The following is a 20,634-nucleotide window of genomic DNA, read 5'->3' as shown; positions in this document are numbered from 1 at the left end:
ATAGGGTTGTGTGGGTGGCTGGGTATATAGGGTTGTGTGGGTGGCTGGGTATATAGGGTTGTGTGGGTGGCTGGGTATATAAGGTTGTGTGGGTGGCTGGGTATATAGGGTTGTGTGTGTGGCTGGTTATATAGGGTTGTGTGGGTGGCTGTGTATATAGGGTTGTGTGTGTGGCTGGGTATATAGGGTTGTGTGGGTGGCTGGGTATATAGGGTTGTGTGGGTGGCTGGGTATATAGGGTTGTGTGGGTGGCTGGGTATGTAGGGTTGTGTGGGTGGCTGGGTATATAGGGTTGTGGGGGTGTCTGGGTATATAGGGTTGTGTGGGTGTCTGGGTATATAGGGTTGTGTGGGTGGCTGGGTATATAGGGTTGTGTGGGTGGCTGGGTATATAGGGTTGTGTGGGTGGCTGGGTATATAGGGTTGTGTGGGTGGCTGGGTATATAGGGGTGTGTGGTTGGCTGGGTATATAGGGTTGTGTGGGTGGCTGGGTATATAGGGTTGTGTGGGTGGCTGGGTATATAGGGTTGTGTGGGTGGCTGGGTATATAGGGTTGTGTGGGTGGCTGGGTATATAGGGTTGGGTGGGTGGCTGGGTATATAGGGTTGTGTGGGTGGCTGGGTATATAGGGTTGTGTGGGTGTCTGGGTATATAGGGTTGTGTGGGTGGCTGGGTATATAGGGGTGTGTGGTTGGCTGGGTATATAGGGTTGTGTGGGTGGCTGGGTATATAGGGTTATGTGTGTGGCTGGGTATATAGGGTTGTGTGGGTGGCTGGGTATATAGGGTTGTGTGGGTGTCTGGGTATATAGGGTTGTGTGGGTGGCTGGGTATATAGGGGTGTGTGGTTGGCTGGGTATATAGGGTTGTGTGGGTGGCTGGGTATATAGGGTTGTGTGGGTTGTGTGGGTGGCTGGGTATATAGGGTTGTGTGGGTGTCTGGGTATATAGGGTTGTGTGGGTGTCTGGGTATATAGGGTTGTGTGGGTGGCTGGGTATATAGGGTTGTGTGGGTGGCTGGGTATATAGGGTTGTGTGGGTGGCTGGGTATATAGGGTTATGTGTGTGGCTGGGTATATAGGGTTGTGTGGGTGGCTGGGTATATAGGGTTGTGTGGGTGTCTGGGTATATAGGGTTGTGTGGGTGGCTGGGTATATAGGGGTGTGTGGTTGGCTGGGTATATAGGGTTGTGTGGGTGGCTGGGTATATAGGGTTGTGTGGGTGGCTGGGTATATAGGGTTGTGTGGGTTGTGTGGGTGGCTGGGTATATAGGGTTGTGTGGGTGTCTGGGTATATAGGGTTGTGTGGGTGTCTGGGTATATAGGGTTGTGTGGGTGGCTGGGTATATAGGGTTGTGTGGGTGGCTGGGTATATAGGGTTGTGTGGGTGGCTGGGTATATAGGGTTGTGTGGGTGGCTGGGTATATAGGGTTGTGTGGGTGGCTGGGTATATAGGGTTGTGTGGGTGGCTGGGTATATAGGGTTGTGTGGGTGGCTGGGTATATAGGGTTGTGTGGGTGGCTGGGTATATAGGGTTGTGTGGGTGTCTGGGTATATAGGGTTGTGTGGGTGTCTGGGTATATAGGGTTGTGTGGGTGTCTGGGTATATAGGGTTGTGTGGGTGTCTGGGTATATAGGGTTGTGTGGTTGGCTGGGTATATAGGGTTGTGTGGGTGTCTGGGTATATAGGGTTGTGTGGGTGTCTGGGTATATAGGGTTGTGTGGGTGGCTGGGTATATAGGGTTGTGTGGGTGGCTGGGTATATAGGGTTGTGTGGGTGGCTGGGTATATAGGGTTGTGTGGGTGTCTGGGTATATAGGGTTGTGTGGGTGGCTGGGTATATAGGGTTGTGTGGGTGGCTGGGTATATAGGGTTGTGTGGGTGGCTGGGTATATAGGGTTGTGTGTGTGGCTGGGTATATAGGGTTGTGTGGGTGTCTGGGTATATAGGGGTGTGTGGGTGGCTGGGTATATAGGGTTGTGTGGGTGGCTGGGTATATAGGGGTGTGTGGGTGTCTGGGTATATAGGGTTGTGTGGGTGTCTGGGTATATAGGGTTGTGTGGGTGTCTGGGTATATAGGGTTGTGTGGGTGGCTGGGTATATAGGGTTGTGTGGGTGGCTGGGTATATAGGGTTGTGTGTGTGGCTGGGTATATAGGGTTGTGTGGGTGTCTGGGTATATAGGGTTGTGTGGGTGGCTGGGTATATAGGGTTGTGTGGGTGGCTGGGTATATAGGGTTGTGTGGGTGGCTGGGTATATAGGGTTGTGTGGGTGGCTGGGTATATAGGGTTGTGTGGGTGGCTGGGTATATAGGGTTGTGTGGGTGGCTGGGTATATAGGGTTGTGTGGGTATAGTATTTTCCTCCAGCCCAACCAACCCAGTAGTGCAGCTGACTCAACTAATATAATGATTTATTTAAAGACTGTGATTAGCTGATTGGTTGAATCGGGTGTGTCAATGCTTTGGCTCCCAGAATGCCTTTTTAGATGATTGGTTTGTGTTTCTTCCAGGTCTGGACTCTGACCTGTCCACTCTGCTGGTGTGGCTGGCCAAGAACCGATCCATCCGACACCTCTCACTGGGGAAGAACTTCAACAACATCAAGTCCAAGTACGATGGGGGGGGGGCGGGCTGGGTCAGCACTGGGGGCGGGCTGGGTCAGCACTGGGGGAGGGCTGGGTCAGCACTGGGGGAGGGCTGGGTCAGCACTGGGGGAGGGCTGGGTCAGCACTGGGGGAGGGCTGGGTCAGCACTGGGGAGGGCTGCGCCAGCACTGGGGGAGGGCTGGGTCAGGACCTAATATCCTTACTGTCTGGCTGGAGATAGAAGCATTCACACAACACATCCCTTAACAAACACACAACACATCTCATATACTTAACAAACACACAACACATCTCTTAACAAACACACAACACATCTCTTAACAAACACACAACACATCTCTTAACAAACACACAACACATCTCTTAACAAACACACAACACATCCCTTAACAAACACACAACACATCTCATATACTTAACAAACACACAACACATCTCTTAACAAACACACAACACTTCCCTTATCAAACACACAACACATCTCTTAACAAACACACAACACATCTCTTAACAAACACACAACACATCTCTTAACAAACACACAACACATCTCTTAACAAACACTTAACACATCCCTTAACAAACACACAACACATCCCTTATCAAACACACAACACATCTCTTAACAAACACACAACACATCCCTTAACAAACACACAACACATCCCTTAACAAACACACAACACATCCCATATACTTAACAAACACACAACACATCTCTTAACAAACACACAACACATCTCTTAACAAACACACAACACATCTCTTAACAAACACACAACACATCTCTTAACAAACACACAACACATATCTTAACAAACACACAACACATCCCATATACTTAACAAACACACAACACATCTCTTAACAAACACACAACACATCTCTTAACAAACACACAACACATCTCTTAACAAACACACAACACATCTCTTAACAAACACACAACACATCCCTTAACAAACACACAACACATCCCTTAACAAACACACAACACATCTCTTAACAAACACACAACACATCTCTTAACAAACACACAACACATCCCATATACTTAACAAACACACAACACATCTCTTAACAAACACACAACGCATCTCTTAACAAACACACAACACATCTCTTAACAAACACACAACACATCTCTTAACAAACACACAACACATCCCTTAACAAACACACAACACATCCCTTAACAAACACACAACACATCTCTTAACAAACACACAACACATCCCTTAACAAACACACAACACATCCCTTAACAAACACACAACACATCTCTTAACAAACACACAACACATCCCTTAACAAACACACAACACATCCCTTAACAAACACACAACACATTCCTTACCAAACACACAGCACATTCCTTACCAAACACACCATTGTATCTCCATATTGTCATTGTTTTTAGTCTTTATAAACCTCATTACCGGTTCTCTTTGTTTCTCAGAAATCTGGCCCCTGTCCTGGACAATCTGGTTCATATGATTCAGGAAGAGGAATCGGTGAGTTTTCCATCAGTATGAGTTGAATGTCATGATCAGAGAAACCCTGAGTGTCTTTCCTAGTCAACCAAGGTGGTTTCGTAACACTTAATTCACCTGCAAGTTTACACAGCAGCAACTATTACTGTCTGAAACGGATGTGTTGCTGCCGCTGTCTTGGTCCAGGTGTCTCTTGAAAAATACGGTTTTATCTCAACGAGACCCAGTGGTTAAAGGTTCAATGGAGACATTTTTATCTAAATTTCAAATCATTTCTGGTCAACAAGAAACAAAAATAGATTCTTAGCCAAGAGCAATTTCTCAAACAAGAACTTTGCTGAACTGTCTGGTGTGAGTAAACTGAAATCTAGCTGTTATTTTTATTTAACTAGGCAAGTCAGTTAATAACAAATTCTTATTTTCAATGATGGTCTAGGAACAGTGGGTTAACTGCCTGTTCAGGGGCAGAACGACTGATTTTGTATCTTGTCAGCTCGGGGGTTTGAACTTGCAACCTTCCGGTTACTAGTCCAACGCTCTAAGCACTAGGCTACCCTGCCCGTCCCTCTCTTATTGGCAGAGAGGTTTGGAACACTCTTTCTTATTGGTCTATTAACTGGTGATGTCACCAGGCAGGCCAAAACTCCACCCCACCCACTGTTCAAACAGCTCTTACACTAACATGGCTTTATCATCATTTTCACAAATTCACAGTATTATTCCAACCTCATAGTATGGCAATATATATAAAACACAGGAAAAACACATTTTTGACTGCACTGGTCCTTTAAATAAAGGTTTAATAAATACATTACAGCATGTTTCATCATTCTCTGGATCATTTCTGTACATATTACAGTAAATCCCAGCCTTCCTCTGGTTATTATCCCTGTCAACCCTCCCTCAGCCTGGGCTGCTCTGACTACAGGGGATGGTGTTATTCTGGATCTCTGCTCCGTCACTGTGTCTGGGGTGGAGGGAGAGGGGGGTTGGTAGTGGTGGGGTAGAATCACTGTGTCTGGGGTGGAGGGAGAGGGGGGTTGGTAGTGGTGGGGTAGAATCACTGTGTCTGGGGTGGAGGGAGAGGGGGCTTGGTAGTGGTGTGGGGATGTAACCTCTCTGAATGCTGTGGAGGGCAGAGTGAGGGATGTAACCTCTCTGAATGCTGTGGAGGGCAGAGTGAGGGATGTAACCTCTGAATGCTGTGGAGGGCAGAGTGAGGGATGTAACCTCTCTGAATGCTGTGGAGGGCAGAGTGAGGGATGTAACCTCTCTGAATGCTGTGGAGGGCAGAGTGAGGGATGTAACCTCTCTGAATGCTGTGGAGGGCAGAGTGAGGGATGTAACCTCTCTGAATGCTGTGGAGGGCAGAGTGAGGGATGTAACCTCTGAATGCTGTGGAGGGCAGAGTGAGGGATGTAACCTCTCTGAATGCTATGGAGGGCAGAGTGAGGGATGTAACCTCTCTGAATGTATATTACTGCATGACATGTCAGGGTACAGGTCCACATAGAGACATCTGGCTTGGCTTCTTGGCAGACTGGGCTGAGATGGTTTAGGGTGTGTGATATCTCTCTGATATTATCTCCTCTCTGGCTCCCAGTGCCAGACAGTATGAGGAGGAGAAACAGATCCCAGTGCCAGACAGTATGAGGAGGAGAAACAGATCCCAGTGCCAGACAGTATGAGGAGGAGAAACAGATCCCAGTGCCAGACAGTATGAGGAGGAGAAACGGATCTCAGTGCCAGACAGTATGAGGAGGAGAAACAGATCCCAGTGCCAGACAGTACGAGGAGGAGAAACAGATCCCAGTGCCAGACAGTATGAGGAGGAGAAACAGATCCCAGTGCCAGACAGTACGAGGAGGAGAAACAGATCCCAGTGCCAGACAGTATGAGGAGGAGAAACAGATCCCAGTGCCAGACAGTACGAGGAGGAGAAACAGATCCCAGTGCAAGACAGTATGAGGAGGAGAAACAGACCCCAGTGCCAGACAGACCCCAGTGCCAGACAGACCCCAGTGCCAGACAGATCCCAGTGCCAGACAGTACGAGGAGGAGAAACAGATCCCAGTGCCAGACAGTATGAGGAGGAGAAACAGACCCCAGTGCCAGACAGACCCCAGTGCCAGACAGACCCCAGTGCCAGACAGATCCCAGTGCCAGACAGTACGAGGAGGAGAAACAGAAAGAATCAGTATGTCTCCAGTGAGGCGAGAGAAAACAGGAGAGGAAAGACAAACACAGTGATTTCTACCCGTCTTTCTGCGTTCAGCAACAACCGTCTGTACTTCCCCACAGGCCTCGTTCAGACGACTGCACCCAAACACAACACATACAATGACATGTTGGTGGGAGGCGGCTTTGCTTTCTTCTTATAGAGAGGTGGAAATCAACGACTTTCATTTCAATGACTGTTACATAATCGTAGTATTCTGTGTGCCTACACAGATAGAACCATAGAGATAGACAGGAAATGTCCTGGTTTTTTGGTTGCATCCCAAATCCCTGTTCCCTTTATAGTGCACTACTTTTGACCATGGCCCGTACACTCTTGGGGGAAAAAAGGTGCTATCTAGAACCGAAAAGGGTTCTTCGGCTGTCCCCATAGGAAAACCCTTTAAATAATTATTTTTGGTTCCAGGTAGAACCCTTTTTGGTTCCAGGTAGAACCCTTTTGGTTCCAGGTAGAAGCTTTTTGGTTCCAGGTAGAACCCTTTTTGGTTCCAGGTAGAACCCTTTCCACAGAGGGGTTCTACATGGAACCCAAAAGAGTTCCACCTGGAACCAAAAAGGGTTCTCCTATGGTGTGTAGGGTGGGAATGTTGCATCCCTAGACCCTACTGAGTGTAGTCTACCTCCTCAGAGTTGTCCCCTTCCAGCCCCAACACGTCTCTGTGTGGGAACACGGGCAGGTCTGCAAGGGGACATCGAAGTGCCCCCTCAATTTGATCCATTTATCAGGGTTCTCACAAGGTGAGTGAGGTGCTTAAAGTACTTGAATTTAGCACTCTGAAATCCAGGTACTGGATTACCTTGAAAGTCTGATATTTTCTCAAGTTGGTACTTGAAAAGTACTTGAATTAAAATGAGAGGAGAACAGATAATGATCAAATATGTTTAATTAAAAATATTAGAAAAATGGATTGGTCTTAATTCCCAGGCAGACAACCAACCAATTTGTATTTCCTCATGTGTTTGGTGCTGTGGTTGCCAGGCGAGTTCATTCCACACACACTGCCACTCAGCCAGGGACAGAACTGACTGATTAGGAACCGCCAAAACATCACATCAAATCAAATTGTATTGGTCACATACACATGGTTAGCAGATGTTATTGTGAGTGTAGTGAAATGCCTATGCTTCTAGATCCGACAGTGTAGCAGTATCTAACAAGTAATATCTAACAATTACACAACAAAACCTAATATCTAACAAATTACACAACATAACCTAATATCTAACAAATTACACAACATAACCTAATATCTAACAAATTACACAACATAACCTAATATCTAACAAATTACACAACATAACCTAATATCTAACAAATTACACAACAAAACCTAATATCTAACAAATTACACAACATAACCTAATATCTAACAAATTACACAACATAACCTAATACACACAATCTAGTAAAGGAATGGAATGAGAATATATAAGTATAAATATATGGATGAGCAATGACAGAGCGGCCAAGATGCACTAGATAGTAAAGAATATATAGTGAAGGATACATTATACAGTATGTACTGTACATATGAGATGAGTAATGAGAGATATGTAAACACTATTAAAGTGGCATTATTAAAGTGACTAGTGATCCATTTATTAAAGTGGCCGATGAGTCAGTGTGTTGGCAGCAGCCTCTCTGTGCTAGTGGTGGCTGTTTAACAATCTGATGGCCTTGAGATAGAAGCTGTTTTTCAGTCTCTCGGTCCCAGCTTTGATGCACCTGTACTGACCTCGCCTTCTGGATGATAGCGGGGTGAACAGGCAGTGGCTCGGGTGGTTGATATCCTTGATGATCTTTTTGGCCTTCCTGTGACATCGGGTGCAATAGGTGTCCTGTTGGGCAGGTAGTTTGCCCCCGGTGATGCGTTGTGCAGACCTCATCACCCTCTGGAGGTCGGTGCAGTTGCCGTACCAGGCGGTGATAGAGCCCGACAAGATGCTCTCGATTGTGCACCTGTAAAATTTAGTGAGGGTTTTCGCTGACAAGCCACATTTTTTCAGCCTCCTGAGGTTGAAGAGGCGCTGTTACTCTTTCTTCACCACACTGTCTGTGTGCGAGAACCATTTTCAGATCGTCCGTGATGTGTACACAGAGGATCTTAAGACTTTCCACCTTCTCTACTGCGGTCCCGTCGATGTGGATAGGGGGGGGGGGGGGGGGGTGCTCCCTTTGCTGTTTCCTGAAGCCCATGATCATCTCTTTTGTTTTGCTGACATTGAGTGAGAGGGGTGCTGGGTTAGCTAAATGCTGGGGAAATGATTACATTTAGCCTTTTGGTGCGTATGGAACATTTCTGGCATCTTTTAATTCAGCTCATGAAACATGGGACCAACACTTCACATGGTGTGTTTATATTTCAGTGTAGTTTACTCACATTTCTTTATATCACTGCATCACTGGACCCAACCAACCCACACCATGTAAGGTGCAGAAAATGCATCAGACTTTTAACATTGAGAGGATGTGTGATTCAGCCCTGAAGAGCCACGTGAAGGGGGGAAGACACAACGCTGCATCCTGCGCTGGTGACACGTCTACATTATGTCACATTTCTCTGCAACAACCTCCAGAGTTTTTTTTGGGGCCAATCGCCTCATTTATGGGGGGCCCCGCGATATTCCGTGCTCCTCGTTCTGGTGACCGTTCTCCCGACCGGCGACACTAAAGCTGCCAGACGGAAGCAAGATGCTTTTCTGTAGCTATTAACGAATAGATTCCCAAATGTCCAATAAAAACACAGTCATTAGCCTCCCGGGTGGTGCAGTGGTCTAAGGCACTGCATCGCAGTGCTAGCTGTGCCACTCTGGGTTCGAGCCCAGGCTCTGTCGCAGCCGGCCGTGACCGGGAGGTCCATGGGGCGACGCACAATTGGCCTAGCATTGTCCGGGTTAGGGAGGGTTTGGCCCAGGATATGGGTTTGGCCCATATCCTTGTCTCATCGCGCACTAGCAACTCCTGTGGCGGGCCGGGCGCAGTGCACTCTGACCAGGTCGCTAGGTGTACGCTGTTTCCTTTGACACATTGGTGCGGCTGGCTTCCGGGTTGGACGCGCGCTGTGTTAAGAAGCAGTGCGGCTTGGTTGGGTTGTGTTTCGGAGGACGCATGACTCTCGACCTTTGCCTCTCCCGAGTCCGTACGGGAGTTGTAGCGATGAGACAAGACAGTAACTACTAACAATTGGATTGTGGAGAAAAAGGAGGTAAAATCATTAAAAAACACAGTCATTAAGCTGGAATTGTGTAGTAATGTGAATGGGATGGTTCACCAGTAGACATGTCCCAGAACTCTGCTCATCACTACTGAAATCTCAACTCTGCTCATCACTACTCATATTACAACTCTGCTCATCACTACTCAAATTACAACATCATACAACCACTCGTGTATGTAGTAAGTAAGTAGTGAAACAAAGTATTATTGAGTAGAACTTGTAAGGTAGTGATGAATACTAAGTTGTTTTTTTTCTCATGAGGTTGTGGCGATATACTGCCATCTGGTGGCAACTAGAAGCAATGGCATAATATGAACTATTACAAATGTATTTTTTTTACACATTTTATTTCACCTTTATTTAACCAGGTAGGCTAGTTGAGAACAAGTTCTCCTTTACAACTGCGACCTGGCGGTCCTTGAAAATAAATATTAGTTATTGAAAAAGTACGTACTTGAAAGTCCTTGAATTTGACTTGCCACTGTCTGTCTGAACCCTGATTTATGGGATAAGAATATACAGGAAAAAAAGTATATGTTTTACAGTGGCGGTTGGTGCCGTTTGAGATTAGGGAGGATGATTTATTTATTTTAACATGGCCTTATTTCTATTACAGCATATTGGATGACTCTCATTCATATTCCATTCACCCAGCTCAATGTAACATCGATAGGTTTAGGCTACTACATGATACTGTAATTTCCCCTATACCCATCATGATGTTGCTACAACCTAGACTATGAATAAAAGTTTACAACGTAGGTGCACAGGTAGAGAGAAATTTGAGTAATCAAGGTGACACATTTCGCCTTCAATACTCTTGCCTACATCTAGCTGATCTAGGGTGTAGTCATTAGTCCAACAGTTGCAAACGAGAGTTTCTATTGGACAAATTCAGGTATGTTTATCCCTGTTTCATTTGCTTTCGTTTAAGAAACGTTTTTCAACGCAATGAATACACCACTGATCACACGCAAACACAGTTCGCTTTCATAGCAGCCACATTCAAGCAGCTCGTTGTATATATAATTCCTTCTTACATCTATCTACACGCTCTCCTCCTCTCACCTTTTCCCTTCAGTTGTGGACTTCAGTGCACAACACATCAGCTGTCTGTGACCAGACAAAAAAAACTTTCCAAGCTAAACCTTCATATCATGACCACTAGCCGCTACACACAGCATACATTTTTGTCCGTCATATTTGGCTAGAAGTACTCAAACTAACGCGTTAGTAAACCTGCTACAATCATGCAGTATAGTGTACAGTCAGCAGTAAGCAGTTTAACAGTTACACCGTCGGGTCCCGGTGGGAATAAATTAATAAAACCAAATGTTTACCTTGACTTGGAAGAGTTCTAGTGTTGGATAACCATAGCCAGCTAGCTAACATAGCATCCCTCTCTGTTGGATAACCATAGCCAGCTAGCTAACATAGCATCCCTCTCTGTTGGATAGCCATAGCCAGCTAGCTAACATAGCATCCCTCTCTGTTGGATAGCCATAGCCAGCTAGCTAACATAGCATCCCTCTCTGTTGGATAACCATAGCCAGCTAGCTAACATAGCATCCCTCTCTGTTGGATAACCATAGCCTGCTAGCTAACATAGCATCCCTCTCTGTTTGAGATTTGTGTTTGAGTATGCTAAACTAGCTAGCTGCATACGCTAGCTGAGTATGTGAAAGTGAAAAAAATATACTACGAAATATACAGAGCTATCTCTCTCACTCACTCTCTCTCTTGCTTCTCCTTAATTCTGGAAAAAAAATTAGTTTGGAAGAAATTAAGTTTGGAAGAAATTAAGTTTGTTCAAAACTGTTCAACTATTGTCTTTCTCTTTGAGTCAACTACTCACCACATTTAATGCACTGCAGTGCTAGCTAGCTGTAGCTTATGCTTTCAGTACTAGATTCATGATGTTATGTACTGCAGCGCTAGCTAGCTGTAGCTTATGCTTTCAGTACTAGATTCATCATGTTATGCACTGCAGCGCTAGCTAGCTGTAGCTTATGCTTTCAGTACTAGATTCATCATGTTATGCACTGCAGTGCTAGCTAGCTGTAGCTTATGCTTTCAGTACTAGATTCATCATGTTATGCACTGCAGTGCTAGCTAGCTGTAGCTTATGCTTTCAGTACTAGATTCATGATGTTATGTACTGCAGTGCTAGCTAGCTGTAGCTTATGCTTTCAGTACTAGATTCATGATGTTATGCACTGCAGTGCTAGCTAGCTGTAGCTTATGCTTTCAGTACTAGATTCATCATGTTATGCACTGCAGCGCTAGCTAGCTGTAGCTTATGCTTTCAGTACTAGATTCATCATGTTATGCACTGCAGCGCTAGCTAGCTGTAGCTTATGTTTTCAGTACTAGATTCATGATGTTATGTACTGCAGTGCTAGCTAGCTGTAGCTTATGCTTTCAGTACTAGATTAATCATGTTATGCACTGCAGTGCTAGCTAGCTGTGGCTTATGCTTTCAGTACTAGATTCATTCTCTGATCTTATGATTGGGTAGGCAACATGTCAGTTCATGCTGCAAGAGCTCTGATAGGTTGGAGGACATCCTCCGAAAGTTGTCATAATTGCTGTGTAAGTCTATGGAAGGGGGTGAGAACCATGAGCCTCCTAGGATTTGTATTGAAGTCAATGTACCCAGAGGAGGGTTGAAGCTAGCTGTCCTCAGGCTACACCATGGTGCTACCCTACAGAGTGCTGTTGAGGCTACTGTAGACCTTCATTGCAACACAGTGTGTTTTAATCAATTATTTGGTGATGTGATTATATTTAGCATTGTTTTATCTAAAAAGGATAACTTTTTTAGCGTATCACTATTTACATTTTTATGAAATTCAGTGAGGAGGATTGTCCTCCCCTTCCTCCTCTGAGGAGCCTCCACTGATTTAAATATTATTTTACACAGAACTAATTCAAAGATGCCTCTGCTCCCACACACCATCTTCTGAATGAGAGACCTGACGCTACCATGATTATCCATGACCGTGGAGGTATTCACATCTATTGGATGGGGCTCCCGATTGGTGCAGCGGTCTAAGTCCGTCATTGTAAATAAGAATTTGTTCTTAACGGACTTGCCTGGTTAAATAAAGGTTCAATAAAGTGTTCAGAAACATATTCTATTCTTATTTACAATAAAAGTGACTCAAATTACCATTTAATTTCTGAAAATAATCTGAAGCACAACCAAATCAAACTACAAATGCATCCACATAGTGTGTGGAGTCACAAGCTTGATGTAGTCATTGTGTGCTAAGAATATGGGACCAAACACTAAACTTTTACCAAAATGTTAAACACTATAATAACATGTGTCCAAATACTTATTCATTTGCATTCATTTCTAAATGGTAAAATAGATTTGTATGAAAATACCCCCCCAAAAAATGTGACATTCTGTACTGTCGACCGCCATATAAAACATTTGATCTCAAATCCCCAAATTCTGGAATATAAAGCCAAATGTAACGTTTTAGAGTCACTGTCCAAGTACGCGCTGTACGTAGGGGAGTGTACATTATAGTGCAGCAGTAGTCTGGATGCCTGGATTTGAACCAGACCAAAGATGTTATGAAATAATAAGTAGTTCATCTCTGAACCAGACAAGACAGAGTCAGTAGTTTATCTCTGAACCAGACAGAACAGAGTCAGTGGTTTATCTCTGAACCAGACAGAACAGAGTCAGTAGTTTAACTCTGAACCAGACAAAACAGGATCAGTAGTTTATCTCTGAACCAGACAGAACAGAGTCAGTAGTTTAACTCTGAACCAGACAGAACAGAGTCAGTAGTTTAACTCTGAACCAGACAGAACAGAGTCAGTAGTTCATCTCTGAACCAGACATAACAGGATCAGTAGTTTAACTCTGAACCAGACAGAACAGAGTCAGTAGTTTAACTCTGAACCAGACAGAACAGAGTCAGTAGTTCATCTCTGAACCAGACAAAACAGGATCAGTAGTTTAACTCTGAACCAGACAGAACAGAGTCAGTGGTTTATCTCTGAACCAGACAGAACAGAGTCAGTGGTTTATCTCTGAACCAGACAGAACAGAGTCAGTGGTTTATCTCTGAACCAGACAGAACAGAGTCAGTAGTTTATCTCTGAACCAGACAGAACTGAGTCAGTAGTTTATCTCTGAACCAGACAGAACAGAGTCAGTAGTTTATCTCTGAACCAGACAGAACGGAGTCAGTAGTTTATCTCTGAACCAGACAGAACTGAGTCAGCATAACGCAGCTTTTGATGTCTGCTCCCTGCTTGTCTCCCCCTCCCCCTGTCTCCCCTCCCCTTCTCCCCTCGTCTCACTCTCCCCCTCCCCCGTCTCCCCCTCCCTCCCTCGTCTCACTCTCCCCCTCCCCCGTCTCCCCTCGTCTCACTCTCCCCCTCCCCCGTCTCCCCTCGTCTCACTCTCCCCCTCCCCCGTCTCCCCTCGTCTCACTCTCCCCCTCCCCCCGTATCCCCCTCCCCCGTCTCCCCTCGTCTCACTCTCCCCCTCTACCAAACCAGCAGGATACTAAGCTATTCTTCAGTTAGCTGTGTGAACTGTGGCTATAATCTCTCTGGTCAAGGTCTCCCCCTGTCTCCCCCTCCCCCACCTCCCCCCGTCTCACTCTCCCCCTCTACCAAACCAGCAGGATACTAAGCTATTCTTCAGTTAGCTGTGTGAACTGTGGCTATAATCTCTCTGGTCAAGGTCTCCCCTCGTCTCACTCTCCCCCTCTACCAAACCAGCAGGATACTAAGCTATTCTTCAGTTAGCTGTGTGAACTGTGGCTATAATCTCTCTGGTCAAGGTATTTTAGTCGTCAGTCAAAACGGGCCAAATGGTTTCAAATCTAGTCACTCTACATGCAGCTCCCTGCTGAGCAGAGATGGGATGTTTTTAAAGGCTTTGACGTTGGCTTTGACCTCGACGCTGTGCCTCTAAGTCTGTCTGCATTTCATCCCGGTTGTAGGCTTTGCATTTGGATATCTGAGGCACCCATTTATTTCATTTATAATGTCCAGGAAAATCCCCCCTAAAAAAGTGAAATGTCAGGTAAAAAAAAGTATCCTATGTTAATTGATCTCCCTGCTGAGAGGTGCTGTGTCTGTGGACTTAGTTTAATGAGATCAAAGGGGTGAAGACTTGAGCTGCCAAGCTGTAAAAAGGTATGAAATTCGGGCCAGTAATGTAGTTGCTTTTTGAAGTGATGTATATACTCCCCCTGTCTCCCCCTCCCCCGTCTCCCCTCGTCTCACTCTCCCCCTCCCCCCGTCTCCCCCTCCCCCCGTCTTACGTTTTACTGGTTTCTAAGCTCAAAGTCAAGACGCCTGTCAAAGAGAACGAGTCTAACGAGAGGAATAACTTTCACCGTTTTTTTTTTCTTCAACATGGGAGCATCGATTAGCATTGTGGAGACTTGAGTCTTCTTGGGCCTCCCCTCTGAGACTGGTTCCTCTCTAGTTTGTCCTGGCCACTGTGCTTTTGTTTCTGCTTGCTCTTAGAGTTTATTTAGGCTGAGGTTACTGTAAAGGGTTTAGGCTGGGTTACTGTAAAAGGGTTAGGGTTTAGGCTGAGGTTACCGTATAAGGGTTAGGGTTTAGGCTGAGGTTACTGTAAAATAGTTTAGGCTGAGGTTACTGTAAAAGGGTTAGGGTTTAGGCTGAGGTTACTGTAAAAGGGTTAGGGTTTAGACTGAGGTTACTGTAAAATTGTTAGGGTTTAGGCTGAGGTTACTGTGAAAGGGTTAGGGTTTAGGCTGAGTTACTGTAAAAGGGTTTAGGCTGGGTTACTGTAAAATGGTTATGGTTTAGGCTGAGGTTACTGTAAAGGGTTTGGGTTTAGGCTGAGGTTACTGTAAAAGGGTTATGGTTTAGGCTGAGGTTACTGTAATGGGTTAGGGTTTAGGCTGAGGTTACTGTGAAAGGGTTAGGGTTTAGGGTGAGTTACTGTAAAAGGGTTTAGGCTGAGTTACTGTATAAGGGTTTAGGCTGGGTTACTGTAAAAGGGTTTAGGCTGGGTTACTGTAAAAGGGTTTAGGCTGGGTTACTGTAAAAGGGTTAGGGTTTAGGCTGAGGTTACTGTGAAAGGGTTATGGTTTAGGCTGAGGTTACTGTAAAAGGGTTTAGGCTGGGTTACTGTAAAAGGGTTATGGTTTAGGCTGAGGTTACTGTAAAGGGTTTGGGTTTAGGCTGAGGTTACTGTAAAAGGGTTATGGTTTAGGCTGAGGTTACTGTAATGGGTTAGGGTTTAGGCTGAGGTTACTGTAAAATGGTTAGGGTTTAGGCTGAGGTTACTGTAAAAGAGTTTAGGCTGAGGTTACTGTAAAAGGGTTAGGGTTTAGGCTGAGGTTACTGTAAAAGTGTTAGGGTTTAGGCTGAGGTTACTGTAAAAGGGTTAGGGTTTAGGCTGAGGTTACTGTAAAAGGGTTAGTGTTTAGGCTGGGTTACTGTAAAAGGGTTAGTGTTTAGGCTGGGTTACTGTAAAAGGGTTAGGGTTTAGGCTGAGGTTACTGTAAAAGGGTTAGGGTTTAGGCTGAGGTTACTGTAAAAGGGTTAGGGTTTAGGCTGGGTTACTGTAAAAGCTCAGCTGATGTAAAAAGGGCTATATAAATAAATGTAATTGATTGAATGAATGATTGAGTCTCCCTTGTCCCCCTGCAGCCCCTGACGTCTCTGTCCCTGGCTGACTCTAAGCTGAAGACGGACCTGACCATTGTGCTGAATGCTCTGGGCAGCAACACCAGTCTGACCAGGGTGGATATCAGTGGGAATGCCATGGGGGACATGGGGGCTAAGATGCTGGCCAAGGCCCTGCAGATCAACAGCAAACTAAGGTGAGGAGAGGACTGTCTTAGACACTCTGATGATGGTTTGGAGAGGAGAGGACTGTCTCAGACACTCTGATGATGGTTTGGAGAGGAGAGGACTGTCTCAGACACTCTGATGATGGTTTGGAGAGGAGAGGACTGTCTCAGACACCCTGATGATGGTTTGGAGAGGAGAGGACTGTCTCAGACACCCTGATGATGGTTTGGAGAGGAGAGGACTGTCTCAGACACCCTGATGATGGTTTGGAGAGGAGAGGACCGTTAGATATGTGAATGATGATTCTGATCTGTTTCACCAGGACGGTGATCTGGGATAAGAACAACATCAGTCCTCAAGGTCTTCAGGATGTAGCAGCTGCTCTGGAGAAGTGAGTAGCAATGGGATTCTGTCTGTCTGTCTGTCTGTCTGTCTGTGTGTGTGTGTGTGTGTGTGTGTGTGTGTGTGTGTGTGTGTGTGTGTGTGTGTGTGTGTGTGTGTGTGTGTGTGTGTGTGTGTGTGTGTGTGTGTGTGTTTAAGCTGTAACAGGAAGGATATAGCAGACATATGAGTATGTCTCGAGGTGGAGAGGAGGAAGCGGGAGGATGGAAGAGCCTCTGGAAAGAGATGTCAGAGATAGATCTCCTGGGTGGAGAGATACTGTGATGGAGGCAATAGGGGGAGCCAGAAACACCACCAGAGGACCAATGGAGATCTAGCTAGTACTGTAGTGAATATGACCAGAGGACCAATGGAGATCTAGCTAGTACTGTAGTGAATATGACAAGAGGACCAATGGAGATCTAGCTAGTACTGTAGTGAATATGACCAGAGGACCAATGGAGATCTAGCTAGTACTGTAGTGAATATGACAAGAGGACCAATGGAGATCTAGCTAGTACTGTAGTGAATATGACAAGAGGACCAATGGAGATCTAGTTACTACTGTAGTGAATATGACCAGAGGACCAATGGAGATCTAGTTACTACTGTAGTGAATATGACCAGAGGACCAATGGAGATCTAGTTACTACTGTAGTGAATATGACCAGAGGACCAATGGAGATCTAGCTAGTACTGTAGTGAATATATAACCACTAGGCTACCTGCCGTCCCTACACTCTAACCACTAGGCTACCTGCCGTCCCTACACTCTAACCACTAGGCTACCTGCCGTCCCTACACTCTAACCACTAGGCTACCTGCCATCCCTCCACTCTAACCACTAGGCTACCTGCCGTCCCTACACTCTAACCACTAGGCTACCTGCCATCCCAACACTCTAACCACTAGGCTACCTGCCGTCCCTACACTCTAACCACTAGGCTACCTGCCGCCCCTACACTTTAACCACTAGGCTACCTGCCGTCGCTACACTCTAACCACTAGGCTACCTGCCGTCCCTCCACTCTAACAACTAGGCTACCTGCCGTCCCTACACTCTAACCACTAGGCTACCTGCCGTCCCTCCACTCTAACCACTAGGCTACCTGCCGTCCCTACACTCTAACCACTAGGCTACCTGCCGCCTCTCCACTCTAACCACTAGGCTACCTGCCGTCCCTACACTCTAACCACTAGGCTACCTGCCGCCTCTCCACTCTAACCACTAGGCTACCTGCCACCTCTCCACTCTAACCACTACTGTGGTGAATTATTATGACCAGAAACACTTCCAGAATACAAATGATGATACAGCAGGCTGCTGTGGTGAGGAAAGAAAACAGTGTGGTTATTGTGTACCTCTCTGCTCTGCTTGGCTCTGGGCCTGCTGTTCATCCCTGGAAGCACAGACAGGGCGGAGGGGGAGAGAGAGAGAGAGGGTTGAATGGGGGGTAGAGAGGAGGTTAGCAGAGAGAGAGAGAGGTAGAGGAGGGGGGAGGAAAAGAGAGAGTGGAGGGTGCAGCAGGAGAGAAATAGGATAGAGGGAGAGAGAGAGGGTGGGGTAGAGAGGAGAGAGAGAGAGAGAGAGAGAGAGAGAGAGAGAGAGAGAGAGAGAGAGAGAGAGAGAGAGAGAGAGAGAGAGAGAGAGAGAGAGAGAGAGAGAGAGAGAGAGAGAGAGAGAGAGAGAGAGAGAGAGAGAGAGAGAGAGAGAGAGAGAGAGAGAGAGAGAGAGAGAGAGAGAGAGAGAGAGAGAGAGAGAGGGTAATGGCAGACGAGCAGCAGACAGGGCACCATGTGATTGGCTGTCTATGAATTTAGAGCTGAATGATATTAGGATCCTAGTGTCTGGGCATTTTCTTTGTTTCATCCTCATTTAAATAGAATCTACATTCTGTAATTGCTGCATAACAATGAACGTTGGCTGGATGCTTAACTAGCGCCCTGTGAGGAATCTGGGAGGCTGGTGATTTGTCATTTGTTTTGTGATGAGGATGGATGTGTACCCTGTGGTACACATGGTGGAGAGAAGAGGGGAGAGAGATGGAGAGAGAAAGGGGAGAGGGAGAGAGATGGGGAGAGAGAGGGAGAGTGGGGAGAGGGAGAGAGAAGGGGAGAGATGGAGAGAGAGGAGAGGAGAGGAGAGATGGGGAGAGAGAGAGGGATAAAGGGGAGAGAGAAGGGAAGAGATGGAGAGAGGAGAGGGAGAGGAAATGGGAGATATGGAGAGGGAGAGTGGGGAGAGGGAGAGAGAAAGGGAAGATATGGAGAGAGAGAGTGGGGAGAGGGAGAGATGGAGAGGGAGATGGGAGAGGGAGAGAGAAGGGGAGATATGGAGAGAGGGAGAGTGGGGAGAGGGAGAGAGAGGGAAGATATGGAGAGAGAGAGTGGGGAGAGAGAGAGATGGAGAGGGAGATGGGAGAGGGAGAGAGGAGGGTAGAGAGAGAGAGGAGGGTAGAGAGAGAGAGGAGGGTAGAGGGAAAGAGAAGGGGGAGATAGGGAGAGAGGGGAGAGGGAGAGGGGAGAGGGAGAGAGAAGGGGAGAGGGAAAGAGAAGGGGGAGATAGGGAGAGAGGGGAGAGGGAGAGAGATGGAGATAGGAGAGGGAGAGAGGAGGGTAGAGGGAGAGAGGAGGGTAGAGGGAAAGAGAAGGGGGAGATAGGGAGAGAGGGGAGAGGGAGAGGGAGAGAGACCGTCACATACACATGGTTAGCAGATGTTAATGCGAGTGTAGTGAAATGCTTGTGCCTCTAGTTCCAACAGTACAATAATATCTAACAAGTAATCTAACAATTCCACAACAACTACCTAATACACACAAATCTAAAGGGGTGAATGAGAATATGTACATGTAAGTATATGGATGAGCGATGGCCAAGCGGCATAGGCAAGGTGCAATAGATGGTATAAAATACAGTATATACATCTGATGTAAGATATGTAAACATTAAACATTATTAAAGTGCCATTATTTAAAGTGCCATTGTTTAGAATGACTAGTGATCCATTTATTAAAGTTGCCAGTGATTGGGTCTCAATGTAGGCAGCTGCCTCTCTGTGTTAGTGATGGCTGTTTAGCAGTCTGATGGCCTTGAGATAGAAGCTATTTTTCAGTCTCTCGGTCCCAGCTATGATGTACCTGTACTGACCTCGCCTTCTGGATGGTAGCGGGGTGAACAGGCAGTGGCTCGGGTGGTTGTTGTCCATGATGATCTTTTTGGCCTTCCTGTGACATCGGGTGCTGTAGGTGTCCTGACCTGAAAGCAGGTAGTTTGCTCCTGGTGATGCGTTGTGCAGACCTCATCACCCTCTGGAGAGCCTTGCGGTTGAGGGCGGTGCAGTTGCCGTACCAGGTGGTGATACAGCCCGACAGGATGCTCTCGATTGTGCATCCGTAAAAGTTTGTCAGGGTTTTGGGTGACAAGGCACATTTCTTCAGCCTCCTGAGGTTGAAGAGGCTCTGTTACGCCTTCTTCACCTCACTGTCAGCTACAATAAATGCATCCTCAGGATATATGGTTTCCAGTTTACATAGAGTCCAGGGAAGAGGGACTATAGCTAAGAGATAACTGGCTATCTTTAGGTAAACACCCTGGGTTTATTAGAGAAGTGGTCATCTTTAGGTAAACACCCTGGGTCTACTATAGAAGTGGCCATCTTTAGGTAAACTACTAGAGAAGTGGCCATCTTTAGGTAAACTACTAGAGAAGTGGCCATCTTTAGGTAAACACCCTTGGTCTACTAGAGAAGTGGCCATCTTTAGGTAAACTACTAGAGAAGTGGCCATCTTTAGGTAAACACCCTGGGTTTACTAGAGAAGTGGCCATCTTTAGGTAAACTACTAGAGAAGTGGCCATCTTTAGGTAATCACCCTGGGACTACTAGATAGGT

The 20,634-nt window shown here is 46.1% G+C and overlaps 1 protein-coding gene across 2 annotated transcripts in view; it reads left to right on the top strand.

The window, feature by feature from the left end:
- The window catches only part of LOC110506994 (F-actin-uncapping protein LRRC16A), a 220,702-nt gene that overhangs the window by 147,954 nt on the left and 52,114 nt on the right, over positions 1-20,634 (top strand). For both annotated transcript variants that reach the window (XM_090186089.1, XM_090186092.1), the window contains exons 19-22: positions 2,509-2,608; positions 4,064-4,118; positions 16,220-16,392; positions 16,686-16,754. In XM_090186089.1, coding sequence (XP_090042215.1) covers positions 2,509-2,608; positions 4,064-4,118; positions 16,220-16,392; positions 16,686-16,754 — 397 coding nt within the window. The remainder of the gene's footprint in view (positions 1-2,508; positions 2,609-4,063; positions 4,119-16,219; positions 16,393-16,685; positions 16,755-20,634) is intronic.

This window comes from Oncorhynchus mykiss, chromosome 2, assembly GCF_057628025.1.
Source record: "Oncorhynchus mykiss isolate SJ-2025 chromosome 2, ASM5762802v1, whole genome shotgun sequence".
NCBI lineage: Eukaryota > Metazoa > Chordata > Actinopteri > Salmoniformes > Salmonidae > Oncorhynchus > Oncorhynchus mykiss.
The sequence above is the reverse complement of the archived record's forward strand: the minus strand, read 5'-3'. Positions and strand labels throughout refer to the sequence as shown.